This window comes from Epinephelus moara, chromosome 2, assembly GCF_006386435.1.
Source record: "Epinephelus moara isolate mb chromosome 2, YSFRI_EMoa_1.0, whole genome shotgun sequence".
Classification (NCBI taxonomy): Eukaryota; Metazoa; Chordata; class Actinopteri; order Perciformes; family Serranidae; genus Epinephelus; species Epinephelus moara.
The window spans coordinates 14,218,835-14,238,248 of NC_065507.1; the positions used below are offsets into that span (position 1 = coordinate 14,218,835).

The following is a 19,414-nucleotide window of genomic DNA, read 5'->3' on the forward strand; positions in this document are numbered from 1 at the left end:
TGTGGAGGAGGAATTTGATTTTGCAGAGTTTGATGGCCGCCCTTATTTATTTGAGCCAGAATGCACTGACGAAGAGCTTCGTGAAATTGAAGAACGGAGGAGGAGAGAGAGAGAGGCGCAACAGGTAGAGGACGAGAGAGGAGGAATGGCTGCTGCAAGGCTGCGTAGCTCTGGAGATTGGTGGTGTACCTGTGAATGCTGTGCCCCAGTGCCCACAGAAGAGGAATGCCTCTGTTGCAAGGAATGGGACAGGAATGGTTGCAGCCTTATTTTCAAGGTCTGGATGTGACCGCGGACGAGACACCTCCACCTGGAGTAGTATCCAGCTGGGCTTTATCTAGAGCTCGCGAGATTTCAGGCACGGTATGAGATCGCTGCTTGTGCTCGCGATATTTCGGCCGCACTTTGGAAAGCAGAGCTAAATGGTAAACAAACATGGCAGCACACTGGTAAGGTAAGACAACACGTTTACATGTCATTTCTATATGTTCTCTGACATTTATCCTAACGATATGAGGCGGTCTTTGTGGAAAAAAAGCTTGTTTAGTGGACTAAATCTGCACTTGAAGTATGCCCTATTCTGTGTAGTGATACTGATGGTGGGTGTAGTTTAGTAAAAAGAAAATTGTTCTGATATCTCCAATACTCACCATCACAACAAAACAATCTTGTTTGATTACACCAGGATAAACTGTCCCTTTAACACATGTACAGTCTGATGCACAGTGCCTTTTCTTTGCATTAAAGCAGCTTTTTGTCCTTTTGTCTCACCCAGCTGACATTTATCTCCATGAAGGCCTGCAGGACATCGCGGCCTGCACTCTCCAGTCCTGGGGTCACATGACCCTCCACCTGGACAGTCACATGGCTGCTCACAGTCTGCACCAAAGAAGCCGTGCTCACATTCTACAGTGGGACATAAACACATACACAACCAGCGTGGAGAGATTAACAGACAACCTCAAAGGACATTCCCAAACATATTGTGAAGCTACATAAGCAACTTCCTTCAGAAGGTTATTAAGATCTTACCCTGCGACTGACTTGATTCTGTGATCACTGAGAGCAATCACAGCAACTACTTAAACTTTTTTTCCATTATAGACCATTACATCAAAACTGCATTGCAAGGAAGCAGCATAGCTCCAAGTGTATCCTATTACTGCACAACTAAATACACTTGGATCTTTATGTTTGAAGCTGTGAAATGCCTGACACAGTCAAACTAAATCAACTTGAGGTTGAGAAGTACATGTCAGGCAGTTAACTTGAAATGTTACACGTGTGGATAAACTGCAACTCAACGCAAATCTTAACCATTTCTTAGGATTTGAAGCTGCAGCTGAGGCTGTAATTGAATAAATGAGTTGGATGTTTAGTGGAGTGCTGATACCTTTCTCACACTGTGGGCCGTGGTATGCGGCCTTACAGAAACAGCTCCCTGTTTTGGGGTCACAGCCAGTGGAATGTTCTTGAACACAGTCACATTCCTTGGAACAGCCTGCGCCGTGCGTCCACCTGGGACATGCTGTAAGGCGGACGAGATCAGTTTGAAAACAGAGAAAAAGCATGAATTAGGTTGATGTAGAGCAATGGATGGTTTGTATGATCAGCTGTTAGATGTCACTACTGTACATTTACTTGAGTATCTTAAGTACAAAATCAAGGTACTTGTACATACATGTGTATTCCCATTCTATGTAACGCTATACTTACACATCATGATATCTCAGGGGCAATTTTTCTCCTCAGAACAATATTTTTACTTGCTGGTTTTAAGAATACAATCTTTCATACACTTCCTGTACAGTAAAAATAATGTATCTCCAAATATGGTGGTTTTGGATTTAAATATTTCTGAAGGATGAAGTGTTTCTTTATGGTTTAAGAAAATGTTCCCTTTTCTTAAGTTAAATAAACCAGTTAAAAACCATGAAAAGTTGACTTTTTAGAGATACGTGGGTCTTATATGATAGCAACGCTTCAAACATATGATCATAAGGAATGTGATGCACTGCTGTAGATTAAACTACCCAACCGTGAATAAAGGAGTTAAATTAGCACAATCTTAAAGGGATAGTGCACCCAAAAATGAAAATTCAGCCATTATCTACTCACCCATATGCCGATGGAGGCTCAGGTGAAGTTTTAGAGTCTTCACATCACTTGCGGAGATCCAAGGGGAGAGGGGGTAGCAACACAACTCCACCTAATGGAGGCTTACGGCGCCCCAGATTCAAACGTCCAAAAGCACATAATTGAAACCACAAAATATCTCCATATTGCTCGTCCTAAAGCCCCGACATAAAAAGTTGTTTGGAAAAACGTCATTTCAACTCTGTTTTTAGCCTCATTGTAGCCTGCAGCTCTGACTGTCTCTCTGTGCACTGTGTGCTTGCAGCGCAAGACCAGCGAAAGCACGTGAACACACATGAACGCGGTGCCCATGTCTCATGGTCTCGCGCAAGCGTGCACACGTGAGCGCAGTGCACAGAGAGGCAGTTAGAGCTGCAGGCTACAATGAGGCTAAAAACAGAGTTCAGATGACGTTTTTCCAAACAACTTTTTATGTCATGGCTTCAGGACACTTGGATCACTATGGACGAGCAGTATGGAGATATTTTGTGGTTTCAATTATGCGTTTTTGGACGTTTGAATCTGGGGCACCATAAGCCTCCATTAGGTGGAGTTGTGTTGCTACCCCCTCTCCCCTTGGATCTCCGCAAGTGACGTGAGGACTCCTGAGCCTCCCTCGGCATATGGGTGAGTAGATAATGGCTGAATTTTCATTTTTGGGTGCACTATCCCTTTAAACATATGCAGCAGTAAAATGCAATATACACATTAATTCCACAGTCATATCTATCCAAAAACTTCACATATAATGGTGAAACACTGAAAGGGAACATTTTCTTGCACAATGAGTACTTTTACTTTTGATCCTTTGAGTAAATTGAAGTTTTGAGTGCAGGAGTTTTACTTGTAACATAGTACGTATACACTGTGGTATTGCTACTTTCACTTATTTAAAGGATCTCTTCTCTCTTTTCTTCTCGTCTTTCATCACTGTGTATGATATAGTACCAAAATATACTGTGTGAATTATACACACACCCATGAATAGCAAGCTGCACAACCTACAGTATTATTGCACTACAGTTTAAGCAAAGAAAAACAAATTCTCATAGCAGTGCTTGTTTGGTAAAGTCAGGGTGTCGATAGTTCATTAAGAAAAGAATGTTGAAATGAAACCTTCTGTACTATCAGATTACACTTTAGCATGAGCCAAACGAACACACCCAGCTACCATGTTATCACAACATTAGACTTGCAAGTTTAAGTCATGTGACCACTGCCTCCTACTTCACTTGATTTATAGAGCTTCATAAAAAAATGGTGATGCACCGTTCATCCTAGTGTGTAATTACAACTGTAATTTGAGATCAGGCTGACTGTTTAGGAAAGCTATTTCCTGCAAAGTTTGCTGTGTTGTCTGTAGTTTTCAGTAAACTTTATCATATCAACATAAGCACTGGACAAATAGATGAAGAGTGTTACGTAAGAGACTTAAAACTGAAGCACTGCCACATCATCACTCAGAACAATCTGCATGATTTTTGCCAAGATTCTCCCTTCTCAGCAACAGAAAAGACTGAACTCTGCTCCACCCTGTCCCTCTCGACACTGGCTTTATGTTAGGTGCAGCTGCAGGCTCTGGTTACACCCTCTCCACCCTCTCAATGTCCCGCTGCAGGATGGAGCAGACAGCTGTGGGAATCTGATAATATTCCTTGTTCACATTCTTCCATCATTCGGTTTGGTCTTAGAAGAGTGAGCAGCTTCCACACTGAGAAATTAAGAGCAGAAATTCATTGCTATGTCTTTCCGGAGGTTTAGGAGCAACCCTAAAACACTGGGGGACGTCAGTGTGGTGACAGAGGAGCTGAAGAATCTTTACTTTAAGAGGCTGCTGCCGATAGAGAAGTACTATTCTTTCCATCACTTTCATTCGCCGAGCTATGAGGACGCTGAGTTTGACAACAAACCAATGGTCCTGGTGATGGGACAGTACTCAACAGGAAAGACAACTTTTATCAGGTACTTTCCAAACTTTGTGCACTTTTAAAACTGCAGTTTTGTGCATGTATTCTGCTGAATGTATCGTACCGATGTGTTCGGGGGTTATAATGTTGTTAATGGTGGTTTGGACTTCAGGTATCTCATAGAACAAGATTTCCCTGGTAGCAGAGTTGGGCCAGAGCCAACCACCGACTGCTTCACTGCCCTCATGTATGGAGAGGTGGAGGGAATCATCCCTGGCAATGCCCTCACAGTGGATCCCAAAAAGCCCTTCCGCAACCTCGACCCTTTTGGGAACGCTTTCCTGAACAGGTGATAGGACTCAACATACAGAGAGGAAAGAAGACAGAGAGAGGGGGAGGGGAGGTGTACGCCTTTTTTTCCTTTTACTTGGGAATAGCTGAGGATTTTTGCCAGTGTTTTGCCTTCATCAGCATAAAAGATTTTAGGAGTTTTTTAATGCTTAATGTTTTCTTTGCAGGTTCCAGTGCGTTCAGCTGCCAAATAAAGTCCTTGAGAGCATCAGCATTATTGACACACCGGGCATCTTAACTGCTGCTAAAAGAAAACTGAGTCGAGGTGAGACAGAATGCCTTTTCTAATTTCCTTTGCAACGTCAGGAGGACTTAATGGGTCTTTACGTCCATATATTCGATTTTAGACAGTTGGAAAGGATTGCTGCTGTCAGGAAGATTTAAATTCCTGGTAAGAGACATAGTTGATGCAATAAAGCAGGAATATTTCAGCCCAACATAATTCAAACTCTGGAAGTCAGACACACAGCAGATGAAAGCAATATGACTGAGTTGGGAGGAGACGAGCAGTAAGTAACCGTGCAGCCTTTGCTTTGTTTTATGAACGCATTAATCTATGGGTGTAACTCACATGGCTTGCAACCAGTGCGGCCCACTGGGGTGTTACATTTTCCTCTAGGTGTTGAGGCACTGAGGCTTGCCCCATTACATACAGCCTTAATGAAAACCCTGTGTTTTCGTTCCTTGTCCCCAGGCTACGACTTCCCAGCAGTGCTGCGCTGGTTTGCAGAGCGTGTGGATCGAATCATCCTGCTGTTTGATGCACATAAACTAGAGTTCTCTGATGAGCTCACTCGGGCCTTTGGGGCCCTGTGTGGCCACGAGGACAAGCTGCGTGTGGTTCTCAACAAGGCTGACAGAGTGGACTCGCAGCAGCTCATGAGAGTGTACGGTGCCCTCATGTGGTCGCTGGGGAAAGTGTTTCGAACCCCCGAGATCCTGCGGGTTTACATCGGATCTTTCTGGTCAGAGCCAAGGCAGATGTGTGACCACTACCAGCTGATAGAGCTGGAGGAGGAGGATCTTTTGGCTGACATAAGGAACCTGCCGCGCAATGCTGCAGTACGCAAGCTGAATGACCTGGTGAAGAGGGCACGCTTAGTCAGGGTAAGAAGTCTTATATGTTCAATTCCAGCCAATGACTGTATATAAAGATGGACAATGAATCTTTACTTCCCCTCACTACACAAAAACGACGCCAAATTTTCCAGATATGGCCACTCCTATCTCACGCTGATGACATCATTTGGAGTCTGCACAGTAGTGATCTCCAGGGTACCGAATTCCCACCATCCGACCAATTGCGAGCAGCGCTACTGATCGCGAGCAAAACTGACTCTTTTTTGTTTTAGCTTCACTTTTGGGGAGCTGTCATGTCGTCCATCTGTTTTACAATTACAACCCATGCTTTAGGTAAATATTTACAAAATGAGATGCACTGATATGGTGATTTTTCTCTCCCTTCCTCTCAGGCTCATGCCCACATAATCAGCTACCTGAAGCAAGAGATGCCAACCATTTTTTGCAAAGAAAGCAAGAAGCACAATCTGATTTACCAGCTTCCTGTGATTTTCACCAAGATCCAGCAACAGCATCGAGTCCCAGCTGGAGACTTCCCCGACTGCACCAAGATGCAGGTCAAACGTTACTTTTTGATTGCCTTTTGAATAGCTTATTTTCCAAATTTATGTATAATATCCTGTGAGCTTACATGTGATTTGCATACCTTTTCAGGAGAAACTCCTGGGTCAAGATTTCTCAAAGTTCAAGACACTGAAACCAAGTCTGATGGCCTCCCTGGACAAACTCCTGACCACTGACATAGCAAACTTGGTGCCTTTGCTTCAACACCAAGAACAGCGGAAGAAATCCCTCCCTGGTGTGCTGGATGGTGAATTTCTGGGAACATTCAAGCCTGAGCATTACAGGAGAGATCCTTTCAAGGAACTCAAAAGGGACGACGAGAGCAGTGAGGCAGATTTCGATGAGTGGGCCGTGGAGAAGTACAAGCCAAAGTACGACGAGATTTTCTACAACCTCAGTCCAAGTGACGGCAAACTGAGCGGCACCAAAGTCAAAGAGTGGATGACGACCACGCTTCTGCCAAACTCTGTGCTTGCTCACATCTGGAGGCTGTCTGATGTGGATGGGGACGGCATGCTGGACAATGAGGAGTTCGCTCTGGCGGTCCACCTTATTGAGGGAAAACTGGAGGGACACTGGCTCCCACGAGAGCTGCCGTCTCACCTGGTACCACCGTCGAAACGGCTAAGTACAGCCAGCGATGAGGAGCAAATATGAGGAAGTTGAGGCTCTGTGCACATTATTTGTACATAATTTCTAATCCAGTAGTAGCAGTTTGTTGTTTATAAAAACTAACAAAATGTACAGTGCCTGTTCATGAACCTGAGAAGGTGTTATCCATTTATACGCTAATCACTGTGACGCTAAAACCTAAAGATCACCATTGATGGTTTTGGTAACTGCTCATTTTCACAGCATATCCCACAATTTACATCTGCACTCAGTCAAATATCTGTGAGACTAAGAAAAGTAAAGCAGCAATAGTTGGAATTTCTCACATTACCCGAATGTATTTTTTAATCAATGATATTAAACTTGTAAAGATGACTAGCCAACATTATTTCATTGTCTAAAGTAGTAGAATCATCAGCATCACCATTATCATGAGGTCAAGTGGGTCTCACTAGAGGGTGACACGGGAGTGGATTTTCAGTCCTGTCCCATCCCACTCCCACAAAAATAGTCCCATCCCGTCCCAATCCCACAAGAATGACTCCTGTCCCATCCCGCTCCCGTGTTGTGTTTCAGTTACAGTAAAAAAAAAACTAAAAAAAAACAACAGTACATGGATCACACGATGCCTACCTTAGTTGAATATAAACCCAAATATAGAATAGAATAGAATAGACTTTATTGTCATTGTACAGGGTACAACGAAATTATGGGTGCTCAGCCCACGCAGTGCAAAAGAAGACAATAAAAGGGGCCGTCAGTGGCTTAGTGGATAGAGCAGGCGCCCCATGTATAAGGCTGTTGCCGCAGTGGCCCGGGTTCGACTCCAGCCTGTGGCCCTTTGCTGCATGTCATCCCCCCTCTCTCTCTCCCCCCCTTTCACACTCAGCTTTCCTATCGATTAAAGGCAAAAATGCCCAAAAAATATCTTTAAAAAAAAAAATAAAATAAAAAAAGAAGACAATAAAAAACATACATGACATAAAACACCTACTGGTATAAAAAAAAAAAAAAAACAATGAATAAAACAGACACATTTGTGCAATTTAGCAATAAACTATGACATCTAATGTTGTGTTTTGATGTTTATTGCCTAATTATTTTTACATTCACTCCACCTTGAAGCTGTTCAGAATGACAAACACATTTGATTTCTGATGTGGTCAGACAACAAGAGAGCGAGAGAAAAATGTAGTTTAAGTATTGCAGTAACAGTAGTGTTTGGTTCCTCTGACTGATATTATTATATATGACATCATTAGATTATTAATACTGAAGCATCAGTGTTAGAGCAGCATGTTACTGTTGTAGCTGCTGGAGGTGGAGTTAGTTTCAACTACTTTATAAAAACTTGACTATTGTTATGACTGTCCCGCCCGCTCCCGTTGATTTTTTTTCCCATCCCGTCCCAATCACGTGACGAACACTGAAACTGATTCCCATCCTGTGGGGATCCCACGGGAATCACGTGACCCGCGGGACTCCCGAAAAGATGTCAGCCTCTAGTACTCACGCAGATGGCAAAAGCGGCCATATAGTCCCGGAGAGCACAGGCAGCCTCCATACAGACGATGACAGTGTCCGTTGTTGGGACAGTTGCACTTTCTTCTGCAGAACCTCCCGAAATAACCCCTTGGACAACCTGTAAATATGAATAAAGCCACTTCAGCACTTGTATGAAATAAGCTCCACTGTGATAATGAGTTACAGGATGAATTTAGAAATACTGTGATTTTATCCTTTCAGACATGTGAAAACTATTCCAATAAAACAATTTTGGACGATAAAATCACTGCTCTATTCAGCTGTGCACAAGTTACAGACGTACAACCCTTTGACAGAATCATAAGGAGCTTCATTTTTTTCATATTAAAGCGGTCACAAGCAAAAATGTCCGGGACCAACAATTTAGGCTACGTTCAGATTGCAAGCAAAAGTGGCTAAAATTAGATTTTTGTGCTCATGTCACTTGGATCTGTATTTTTTTTTTTTCTTTAACAACAGTGTGAACAGCACGAATCACATGGAATCTAAGCTTTTCAATTCTGATTTGGGCCATTTTCATATGTAATATTTAATCAGATACAGGTCTGATTTTAGGCAATGCAACCTTAGTTTGAATAGTCATATCGGAAATTCATGTGATTTTTACATCACTGAGTGACTTGCAGTGAGAATCTTGTTGAGAGGCGCAGATAGATGTAGTTTAAGTTGCCCTTGACATCCTGAAATTTGGGATGAAATCTGTTTCAGTGAAGCGATTCATTTCACAATACCACCTCTCCTAGATCCGATTCTGCATCCACACACACCAGTAGCAGTCATGGCTCTTTAAAAAGACAATAACTTAAAAATGGCTGTCTTTCTCCTCATTCCCATCCTAATCTTCTGCTCATAAATTTGCTGGCTTCCACTTCATATCAGCTTATAAATGAAACTGTAAATGCTGGCCTCCGTGTTTACTTCCGTGGCACAGCTTGCTATGCGTGATGTTTTTGGACTGTGGCCACTCCACACTGGAATATGATATTGGCCATGTTTAAAAAAAAATTGTGAACAGTCTAAAAAAAAAAATCAGATCCGAGCAATAATTTCAAATAGAGCACTAAGGCTTGCAGTGTAAACGTGGCCTTAGTGCCTGGTTGTCGTATTAACACCTGTGTGTGTCTGTAGGAATGTGTGTATACAAACCATCCTCGCAGAGCCGGCCCTGTATCCCAGGGGGGCACAAACACTTCCCAGTCACAGGGTCACACGAGCCTCCATTCTGACAACGACACAGGCTGTTACAGGCCTGCCCATAGGTCCCCTGTGGACAAGCTGGAGAGAGAAAGGCAGAGGGGGGGGGGGAGAGGTAAGCACGTGGAACAAGCACTGACACCTTAACATTACATTGCATTATGACTTCATGAATCACACTGTGGGAAATCCCTCTGACACTGAAACAGACTCCTATATAGGAGAGGAGAAAGAAAAAGCAGACAAAGAAAGGGGTATGCAGTCCATCAACACGTCCACCTTCCATCCTGTCTCCCCCCATGGTGTGTGCCCTCCTGACACGCTTAATCCCTCTGGCCTTGTTAGCAATTATAACATGGGCCAGCTGGCTGTTTAAGATGTGCTAAAGTGTTACAATCCATCAAGTGAAAGTCTGCTTAAATTCCATGTCACACTTTCTTCACAGCAGTTTTACATCACTCCACGGGAAGATAAGCCAGTTTCGAATGATCTATGGAGGTAACGGCATCACAGACACTGAAAATACATTACAGTGGATATATATAAATGAAGGAGCAGGACGGGTCTTAAGGCACGTTGAGGCAACAGCCGTTTAAATAGCACAAAAATATTCTTATTTCTCCACCAGCAATACAAAAAGCTAACAAGTTGCCAAGCCAAAGTTGTAAAATAGTTTACTTAAGGCAACAGAAGGTCCTAAATTCTTTTGATCAATGCCCCTACTCCACCTCATAGTCCACTGTGTTACTGCCCACTGTAAGAATTCCTTGTCTTTGCCTCAGGCATTAATATTGCTGATCTTCTCCATCTGAAAATGCTACCCATGTTTTGGCCCATCACCTCCAGGGTGTGCATCTAAACGCTGCCACCTCAGGAGCTTGTTTCTAAAAGTGACATATTGCTTCTAATGGACTTGTCCCATGTGTCTCCGCTCTCATGATTACCAGCCTGACTCAGGTTCAGACCAAAGACAGCCATTAATCATGGAGCTGGATGGGAACAATGGAGCCTTGCTTTCTAACCCAGTAGTGGACATCCTTGGCCTCGGGCTGTGCTCTTGCTGTGGGCCCTGGCCTCGCTCCAGTAGCAGACAGATTGATTCCCCCGGTGCTCTTGTGTTCTGGAGCCCATAAACAACCCAGCCTCCCACACAGAGGAGCCGACAGGTTTTGATACATGGCCCTCGATCGATGCACACAGGGAGCTATCTCATCTCTGTAAAACTCGACCACATTGCTATGGGTCGTTCAAATAGACCTTTGGGGGAAAGCCAGGTTGTGTGTGTGTGTGTGTGTGTGTGTGTACTGTACAATTAAAATGACCCACTTATCATGTATATGATCAGGACATAAATTATTAATTTTAGGTCTGCCATCTGTGCATATGTCAGGGCCAGATATTCATTACTTTTCATTTATTTGTTTTACATTCAACAAAATATTAAATATAAATTATTCAGGTGCCCAAACATTTAAAAAAAAAAAGAATGTGACAATATCTGAAGCAGCCTGGTACAAAAAACAGTTCTGGTCTCTATGGCTTATTTCCCAGTTCATGACAACTGTAAAGGAGGTGAATTTTAATGTAACTAGCTTTTTAAAATATTATTAAGGCTTTAAATTATACATAATTAAGGGCAGGCCGCTTTAAGTGACAGGTGGGTGTCGTCTGTTAGCAAGTTGCTACCACAGCGACACATTGTTTGGGAAACGTAACCTCAGCATAATCCCAGATTCACTGAGCACACTCGTAGCTGTTGCTATTTCAGAGTGTTTTCAGTTCATGAAAGTTAATAACAACATTTCGATGGTTTAAAAAAGTCTGGTTCAGTGTTTGGCTGTACTAAATGTACTAAAATACACTCTAAGTGGTCGGATATTCACTTTCTCCAGTAAGTACTGGAGAGTGTGGGGAAAAAAGTCTATACAGCATACTTTTAGTGGCAATATCACATCGTGACACAGTGCTAAATATCGATTTTTTACAATTATATAAACTAATTATATTGCAAATACAAATTAAACTTTTAGTAGCCTCCTTGAATAATATAATCAACTGCTTTTTCAGTCCAATAGATACATTTTGCAGCTGCAAAAAAATGGCTGAGGTGAGATGAACAGACCTCATTGGATAAAACTGATGTTGACAAAGTTTTCCTTTGAGGACATAATTTACAGTTGAAAAAAGGTAATAAGTTGTAGTATATTTTATTGCAATACTCAGCATATCGCACCATATTTAAAATCACAACAACGTTGTATCGTGATAATATCATATTGTGGATCCTGTGGTGATTCCCACCCCTAGTAAGTACATTTTGTTTTTAATGGTTTCAAGACTGCTTTTCGGTAGTAAAAATTAGCATTAGCACAGTTAACCATAGCTGTAAATGCATCATGCTACCAAGCAAGCAGCTAGCCTTAGGGTGTAGCTTCACGCTCCACGGGTTAGCTTCACCCTCTCATCCAAATACGGTCACTTCTGACTCCAAAAATCAAAGATGGCAATGGCCAAAAAAATCATTTCAAATTGGGAGTCCACAAACCAAGGGGTGACGTCATGGTGCATGTGCATGAGTTTAATCCACTCAGCACTTGTGCTAAGTGTTCTAACACACAATCCAAAAAAGTAACTGCAGAATGTCCTACTAAATATACTTACTCTCATTGCAGATGGTCCCAGTCCAACCAGCCGAACATTCACACTGGTCTCTGTTTTCACTACACACTCCATTCACACAGTCTCCGCAGCTCACAGTGCAGTCGTCCCCAAACGAGCCATCTAGACAAACTGAAAAAGAAATAGCAGTCGAAAAATACGTTTTCTTTTCATAACTTCCTGGTCTGAAGATTTAATGAAACAATAAAATAATATCCATCTGATCCCTCGCCAGCCATACATCTCTTTGTCATCACACACTTTTTACCGTACCTATGCTGCTGTCCAGTCTGAGCTCTCCTCGACGCTCCCTCTGGATCTCTAATTCTTTCTCACTGTCACCACCACCACCACTATCATCATCACCATCGCTATCATAGTGGGAGTGCAGGGCTGCTGTGTACTGCAGGAGCTGAGGAGCCTTGCGGAACAGCAGGTCTGGTAATCTGTGGACCTCCAGCTGCTCGTCCTCTTCTCCCTCCTCTTCGCCTTCCTCTTCCAGCTCTCTGCCATACAGAGCTAAAATTACAGAGAGCAAAGTTAGAGTCAAATGATGTCAGACAGCTGAAACGCCTGTAATTATTATTACACAAATGTCACTCACAAATGCAGGAGTGCTGGTCCTGATCCAAGCGGTAGCCCAGTTCACAAAAACACTCGTATGTTCCCAGGGTGTTGACACAGTGGTGTTCACAGCCCGAAATATCTGCTACGCACTCATCGATGTCTAACAGAGGAACACATAAAAAATGCACAGCTAAGAGAATGAAAGGTAATGACAGCAAAACTCAAATAAAGCCATAGCCATTGGATGCAGGCTGCACACAACAGGGTGTTACTGGTGATGCATACTTTCAATGGCAGACAGGTCAAGACAGGTGGGCTTTGTAATTGTTTTCCAGTCAGTTTCTTCTGCTTTACTTCAGAGTGTTCATTTGATTTCATTTGATTTCATTTCTTCCATCCATCTGGCAGCTCCTCTGGACTGTATAAAGTTTTCTCCTTAGAGATCAAAATGTTTTGTTTTCAGCTCTAAAATGGCCTTGAAAAGCTTAATTTCTGAGCAATCAGTTTGAAAGTGACCACTGGAAATTTGTGTCCTGCACAACTGTGCCACAACACAGAAAAACAGTAAAAGGCACCAGACTGGATAAACTGCTAACAATCTAGCACTCTTACCATCGCAGCCACAGCCGTCTGGCTTCAGTCTGTGGCCAGCTCTGCAGCTGCACTCATAGCCGCCCGGGTAGTTTCTGCAGAAGTGACGGCAGCAGGACTCCCCACTGACACACTCATCAGTATCTGAGGAAGGTACGCAGTCACAACGGGAATGAAAATGAATGAAGAGGAAAAGAAAAACAAAGACGGAGAACTAGACTCAGAAGAAGAAGAGGAGAAGTTCTTACCTACACAGGTCTTCCTGTCCCAGTCCAGGTGGTAGCCGTGGTTGCAGGAGCACAACGGGCCATTGGTGGTGTGCTCGCAGTGATGAGAGCAACCTCCATTGTTCTTCTCACAGCTGTTGACGATCTCCATCTCGATGCCTGAAGGAGAGAGGACCAAAACCACAATTTAAGTGCACAACCACAGCTAAGACAAAAGGATGTTAGGGGGCATTTATGACGTCTACTTTTTGTTTGTCCCAGCTGCAGATGAGCAGAACAAAGAATCCATTCCTCAGGACAGATACAGTCGACATTACAATGGAATTAGAAAGGTTAAGTTCTTCCAGCTTTTCAAGTGTACTTATCCACTGATGTCACTGCCATGAATTTAGAACTGACATTTTCATTGTATTCGATGTGTTATTATCATTGCCATCCCATATGTTTCCTTAAAACTCTTCATGTTTCAAAGGACAGGAAAATGCACGCACAGCAAGCATGCATTTAAGTGAGAGGGCAGCTTACAGGTAATGTGATATTTCTGTCAAACTTCTGTCTTCCTTTTGCAACCATTCAACAAACCATCATTCGAGAATGTTTACCTTAAAGGGACATTTCATTACCCAATCAAAAATACATACGGTATTTTTCCTTTTAACTGTAGTGCTACTTATCAATCTAGATTGTTTTGGTGTGAGTTGCGAAGTATTGGAATATAGGACGTAGAGATGTCTTCCTTCTCTGCAATATAGTGGAACTAGATGGCACTCGGCTTGTGGTGCTCAAATGCCAACAAAGGGTTTAAAGCCTGCGACACCCGACCAGTCCGTTAGAACTGAAGAAGCCTCTTGGATGAGAAATGAAATGTCTTCAAGAAACTCTAGCTAGTCCAGTTGCCTACGATATAGCATTTAAGATTATTTTCTTTCTACCAAACTACATCTGCCAACTGCATCACTGTGCAGAAGCAAGTGTGAATCTACTCATGGACAAGAGCCTCCTGCTAATGACAGCTCAAGATCTAAACATTAATGGCATCCTCGTCAGTTAGGCTATAATGTTAGCTAGCTCAGTGGTGCTAGGTGAGCTAGTAGTAGATGTACGCATATTTGAGAGAGGGCAGACATCTCTATGGCCGATACATCCAACACTCAGCAACTCACACCAAAACAATCTAGACTGATAAATAGCACTACAGGTAAGAGGAAAAATATGTATTTTTGATTTTGGGGTGAACTGTCCCTTTTAAAGAGCCTGCTCCATCCAGGTCTATCTGTGGGTAACAAATCACTATACATCAGACACATTAAAGAGGCAGTATGCAAGAAACTAAATACACACTAGAGCTTAGATTCTCTGCCCGAGCCCAAACCCGACCCGGATCCGTCAGGCTCCTCATAATAGACCTAGGCTATGGAACCAACTACTTATCACACCTGGGGGATGGGGCCGTACACATGTGAGTTGTCGACGGTGACAACATGTGTGTCGGCTTGGTTGAGTGTTCCAAATGCAGCACGATGCTAGTATATGACAGCAAAAAGACGGGGACCTCGACACTTAAGAGGCACATGACGAAGGGTTGCCATGGAAAGAAAGACGAGAGTCAGCCTTCAATGTCCACGTTTGTATCCTTAAAAAAATGTTGGGTTTAAACCGGGCTCGGGCTCATGATTACAGTTAAAGGGACGGGCCGGGCTGGGCTCGGACAGAAGATGCACGGGCTCGGGTGGGGTCGGGCTGGATTTTTTGGGCCTGATCTAAGCTCTAATACACACGGGTATATTTTGCACAAAGATGACAAGTGAGATGATGTTCGTTTCTACCGTCTTTACTTACGGTAGCACTGTTTGCCGTCAGCACCAAGCTCAAAGCCCGGATGACACACGCAGCTGAAGGAGCCCAGCATGTTGACACATCCATGGGAACACTTGGCGTGGCCTGAACTGCACTCATCAATGTCTACAGGAGACACACACAAAAAGAAAAAGAAAAATCCCAAAGTCATGATGGTCAACAATTCAATTCAAAGATCTATCTGTTTTACAAATGTGCAAAACACGAGTATATATTTCCAGGTCATATTGAGACATAGTCCAGAGCATTTAAGAGAAGATATATGTCTTGTTTCCTCCATTCATAGAGTAAGTAACCTAACACTGTTGGCTAAATAGCAGTTTACTCTCAGGACCAGGAAGGCTGGGTTATTATCGTTCATACTGCAGTAACACACAGTTTTTGAAACACACATGCACTGACAAATAGTTCATACACTTAGAGCGCCCACACACACACATGCACACACAGCTACAAATGTCAAGGGTCTCAGGTTCTTCAGGGTCAGGTCGTGGTGCTTGTTAAGTCGCTGAGATTGAGTGAGAGAAACTTAAAAAAAGCCTTTGTTTGGAGCCGTGTCTCCAACACTTGAGGTTAATGAACCACACACATACTGTCACACTGTTAACTGAGCATTACAAACTATGCTCCCGTAAAGAAAAAATATCTGGATGTGTGGAGGATTTCCAAACAATGTAGCAAATACTTCCTCCAGCAGGAAGGCTCTGTCAGGTCTCAGATTTCTCTGGCTTCTCCTTTCCTCCATAGGTGGAGCGGGAGAAATGTTAGTGAGAACAGTTTCCAACATCAGACTTTTAAATCAATAAGAGTGTGCTGTAGTGCAGATTTACTTTAAGTGGAGGTTTAGTGCGGCTGTAACTTATGGAAAAAATCATAAATGTCATTCTCCTGAAGTGTAGCAGATTCCAGGGAAAGGTATTTTTGAGCTTGTTTCATATCCGCTCTCAAATTTTTTGTGTAGTGTATAGTGTATATGTAGGTATGTGTGTGTGTGTGTGATTTCTCACCTTTACAGTTCTTGCCATCTCCAGCCAGTGTAAAACCAGGTCGGCAGCTGCAGTGAACCCGGCTGCCTTCTGAAAGACACAGCTGGGCGCAGCCTCCATTCCTGTCCTCACAGGGGTCCATCACTGACGCACACAAACAGACAGAGAGAGAGAGACACACACACACACACACGTATACAAAGACAAAGCCAGGTCAGCCCAGCAGGTGATCCTCTNCATCACTGACGCACACAAACAGACAGAGAGAGAGACACACACACACACACACACACACACACACACACACACACGTATACAAAGACAAAGCCAGGTCAGCCCAGCAGGTGATCCTCTGACCTTGCCGGTGGGTTCATGAGCAAGGATATCCTAACTCAAGATTAACGTTCAAGTTTGACTGCTGCACGTGAAGCGTCTTATTCAGAAACAGCACAATAGAGAGTCCCATTATGATATGTGAAAGATCCCTCGTAAAACTAACAACAACATTTTAAAACCCAGGAGGAGAAATCCGAATCCCTGCTTTTTACTGTACAGTGACTGTTTCTAAAGCTCCTTCTCAAATTCCTTTCCTTCCTACCTTGCACAACAGCAGTAGCCACAAAATCCGAAACTGATATCACAAAGATAACCTCCTCTAATGAACTCTGTGTGTACAGCAGTTTTTTATTATGAAAATATCTCATATCTTACGTTCACAGTGTCTCCCATCTCTCTTCAGCTGGTAGTTCTTCCGACATTCACATTTGTAGTGATTGTTCCCCATGTCCACACACTTGTGCTCACACCCGCCATTCAGTACAGAGCAAGAGTTCACGGCTTCAAATGAAAACAGACACAGAAACACACACGATAAATGAGCATAAACACCCATCAGCTCTGGTAAATGATTACAGAATTTATGGATGACCATTAATAGGATCTTTAAAATCTGAACTCGCATGGGACGACAGGTACAACTGAATTTGTTGGCAATCTAAAATGGCTTTCACACTTCAAACTCTGCAGCCGTGTAATTACGGAAAACTCTTGGGTAAAGGCTGGAAACTGGAAAATGATATCCAAGCCGGGCCCAATGGGTACCCCTGGTTACTTCATAATGATCTTTCCATCCCATTACTCCTGTGATTTAATGATGTGCCAAATATGAATATCAGCCGTGTGCCTTCTGGGTGCTCTAAACACAGACATGATGACACAGACGGGTTGTAAAACGGAGAGAACGGCTGGCTTTTAACATTGATGACTTCAACAGACACAATTAGCTGTCCCTCTGCCTCGCTCCCTACCCTTTACCACAAAGCTGCAGTCAAAAAAACGGGAGTATTAGGGATGACAAATAAGACCACAAGCGTCAGAGGATTACTGATTTTCAGCAAGTAGCAAATTTTCTCGTACTTACAGGTTTTATGGTGCTAAAATGGGGGAAAAGTACTTCACTGTCTTATACTTTCCTGTTTCCCTAGTTGGTAGTTGTGGCTCTAATACATTCATATTCTATAATCTTTATAAAACATACTGGACATAAGAGTGGTGACAATCTTTTCATCTAACTCTCAGCTAGAAAGAACTGTCAAACTATTACTCTAAGGAGAAACTGGCTCTAACTACAAAGGCATACTTTTCAAACTGCATTGTATCTGTTATTCCTCCACCACTGAGGAAATGTTTGCAAAAATCCAGCGATATAAATGAGGGAATAACACAGTGTGTGGGAAGGAGTGGAAAGACTTTAAAAAAGGTTACCGCAAGTGCAATAAATACTTCTGATTAATACTTACCAATGCAGGTCCGACCATCGGCATGCATGCGGAATCCTTCGCTGCACTCACAGTGATAAGAGCCCGGTGTGTTGACACACGTTTGCTGGCATCCTCCATTGAGCTCCTCGCACTCATCAAGATCTAAACACGCACACATACACATACAAATACATACACTCATAACCATGCACAGACAAATGCTCATTAGGAAAACGACTATTTCACATAACTGAGCGCTGCCATGAACCACAAGATTGCACAATAACAAGAACCACTTCAGCAGACATTAAAACATCAGACTTGTGAGAAATGTCGGTCTGCATCTGACTGTGTGTCAAGGACTTCATTTACAAGCATGCTAGTCATGAACATGGCATAATTAGAAGGCGATGTAAACGGCCTCTCTGCCTGGTTGAACAACGACAGACTGAGAGCTTTGGTCAATTGTAGGATTATAATGTTTAAACGAGTGGAAGCTTAAATTGAGCTGTTATTTAAGAAACAAGACATTTATTGCATCCTTTGTTAAATCTCACATCCAACTTTAAGGCGGTCTAATTAAACATTCCATCTGCAGCGAGCCAAATAGCAGAGAATGAAAAACACATTTTTACTATTACAGATTTAAAGAGATGTAATTGTTTAATTTTGACCAGATCTCAAATTTAGTTTCTGTTTTATTTTTTGCAGAGGCCATGTTTAAGACTTAAATATTGGTGTGTTCCATTCCCACTAGAGGTTTCAAAGGTCCCAGTTGGAAATTTCAACTTGAATGCCTCCTAAAGTCAGATAACCAAATTGGAAAGTTGGATCAACCTCACCATTTTGACCTCAAAATCCAAGATGGCTGCTCTACGCATCAACAGCAGAGAAAGCTATGGTAACATACTGTTCATTAGCACTTTTTTTTTTTAAAGATATTTTTTTTTGCCTTTAATTGACAGGACAGCTAAGCATGAATGGGGTGAGAGAGAGAGGGAGTGACATGCAGCAAAGGGCCACAGGCTGGGGTCGAACCCGGGCCGCTGCGGCAACAGCCTTGTACATGGGGCGCCTGCCCTATCCACTAAGCCACCAACACCCCTGTTCATCAGCACTTCTGTCTTATTTGTGTCTCATTGTGTCTCCTTGTTCACACAGAAAGCGTTTTCGCAGCAGGAGGCACCTTTTTGTAAATTTCTTTTAACTAGTCCATACCCATTGAGTGCACAGTTGCCCACGTACAGTTTCACATGGTGTGTGTTTGGGATATAGGTCATAGGAAATTGCAGATTAAATAGTCAACTGAACCCATTAAGAAAAGCAATGTATTCAGACAGAGTTTTTGTGAATTTGATAGTACGATTGCAGCATTGAAA

The 19,414-nt window shown here is 42.8% G+C and overlaps 2 protein-coding genes across 6 annotated transcripts in view; one reads left to right on the forward strand and one right to left on the reverse strand.

Moving 5' to 3' along the window:
- Positions 1-19,414, reverse strand: part of megf6 (multiple EGF like domains 6) — a 76,750-nt gene that overhangs the window by 21,952 nt on the left and 35,384 nt on the right. For all 5 annotated transcript variants that reach the window (XM_050070030.1, XM_050070021.1, XM_050070013.1 and 2 more), the window contains 13 exons: positions 18,075-18,197; positions 16,987-17,112; positions 16,297-16,419; positions 15,272-15,394; positions 13,454-13,591; positions 13,227-13,349; positions 12,652-12,774; positions 12,321-12,566; positions 12,051-12,179; positions 9,342-9,470; positions 8,164-8,292; positions 1,394-1,528; positions 772-906 (listed from right to left, as the gene is read on the reverse strand). In XM_050070030.1, the coding sequence (XP_049925987.1) occupies positions 772-906; positions 1,394-1,528; positions 8,164-8,292; positions 9,342-9,470; positions 12,051-12,179; positions 12,321-12,566; positions 12,652-12,774; positions 13,227-13,349; positions 13,454-13,591; positions 15,272-15,394; positions 16,297-16,419; positions 16,987-17,112; positions 18,075-18,197 (1,782 nt within the window). The remainder of the gene's footprint in view (positions 1-771; positions 907-1,393; positions 1,529-8,163; positions 8,293-9,341; positions 9,471-12,050; positions 12,180-12,320; positions 12,567-12,651; positions 12,775-13,226; positions 13,350-13,453; positions 13,592-15,271; positions 15,395-16,296; positions 16,420-16,986; positions 17,113-18,074; positions 18,198-19,414) is intronic.
- On the forward strand, positions 3,785-7,529 carry LOC126406083 (EH domain-containing protein 2-like). The gene is made up of 6 exons (XM_050070234.1): positions 3,785-4,098; positions 4,216-4,392; positions 4,562-4,659; positions 5,089-5,501; positions 5,867-6,031; positions 6,129-7,529. The coding sequence occupies exons 1-6, from the start codon at positions 3,878-3,880 to the stop codon at positions 6,693-6,695; spliced, it is 1,641 nt and encodes a 546-aa protein (XP_049926191.1). The 5' UTR covers positions 3,785-3,877; the 3' UTR covers positions 6,696-7,529.

Excerpts from the sequence above, each read along its gene's own strand:
- LOC126406083 (XM_050070234.1), top strand. The coding sequence starts at position 3,878 with ATGTCTTTCCGGAGGTTTAGGAGCAACCCTAAAACACTGGGGGACGTC. Across the intron at positions 4,099-4,215 it reads GGAAAGACAACTTTTATCAG|GTATCTCATAGAACAAGATT; the intron begins GTACTTTCCAAA and ends TTTGGACTTCAG. Across the intron at positions 4,660-5,088 it reads TAAAAGAAAACTGAGTCGAG|GCTACGACTTCCCAGCAGTG; the intron begins GTGAGACAGAAT and ends CCTTGTCCCCAG.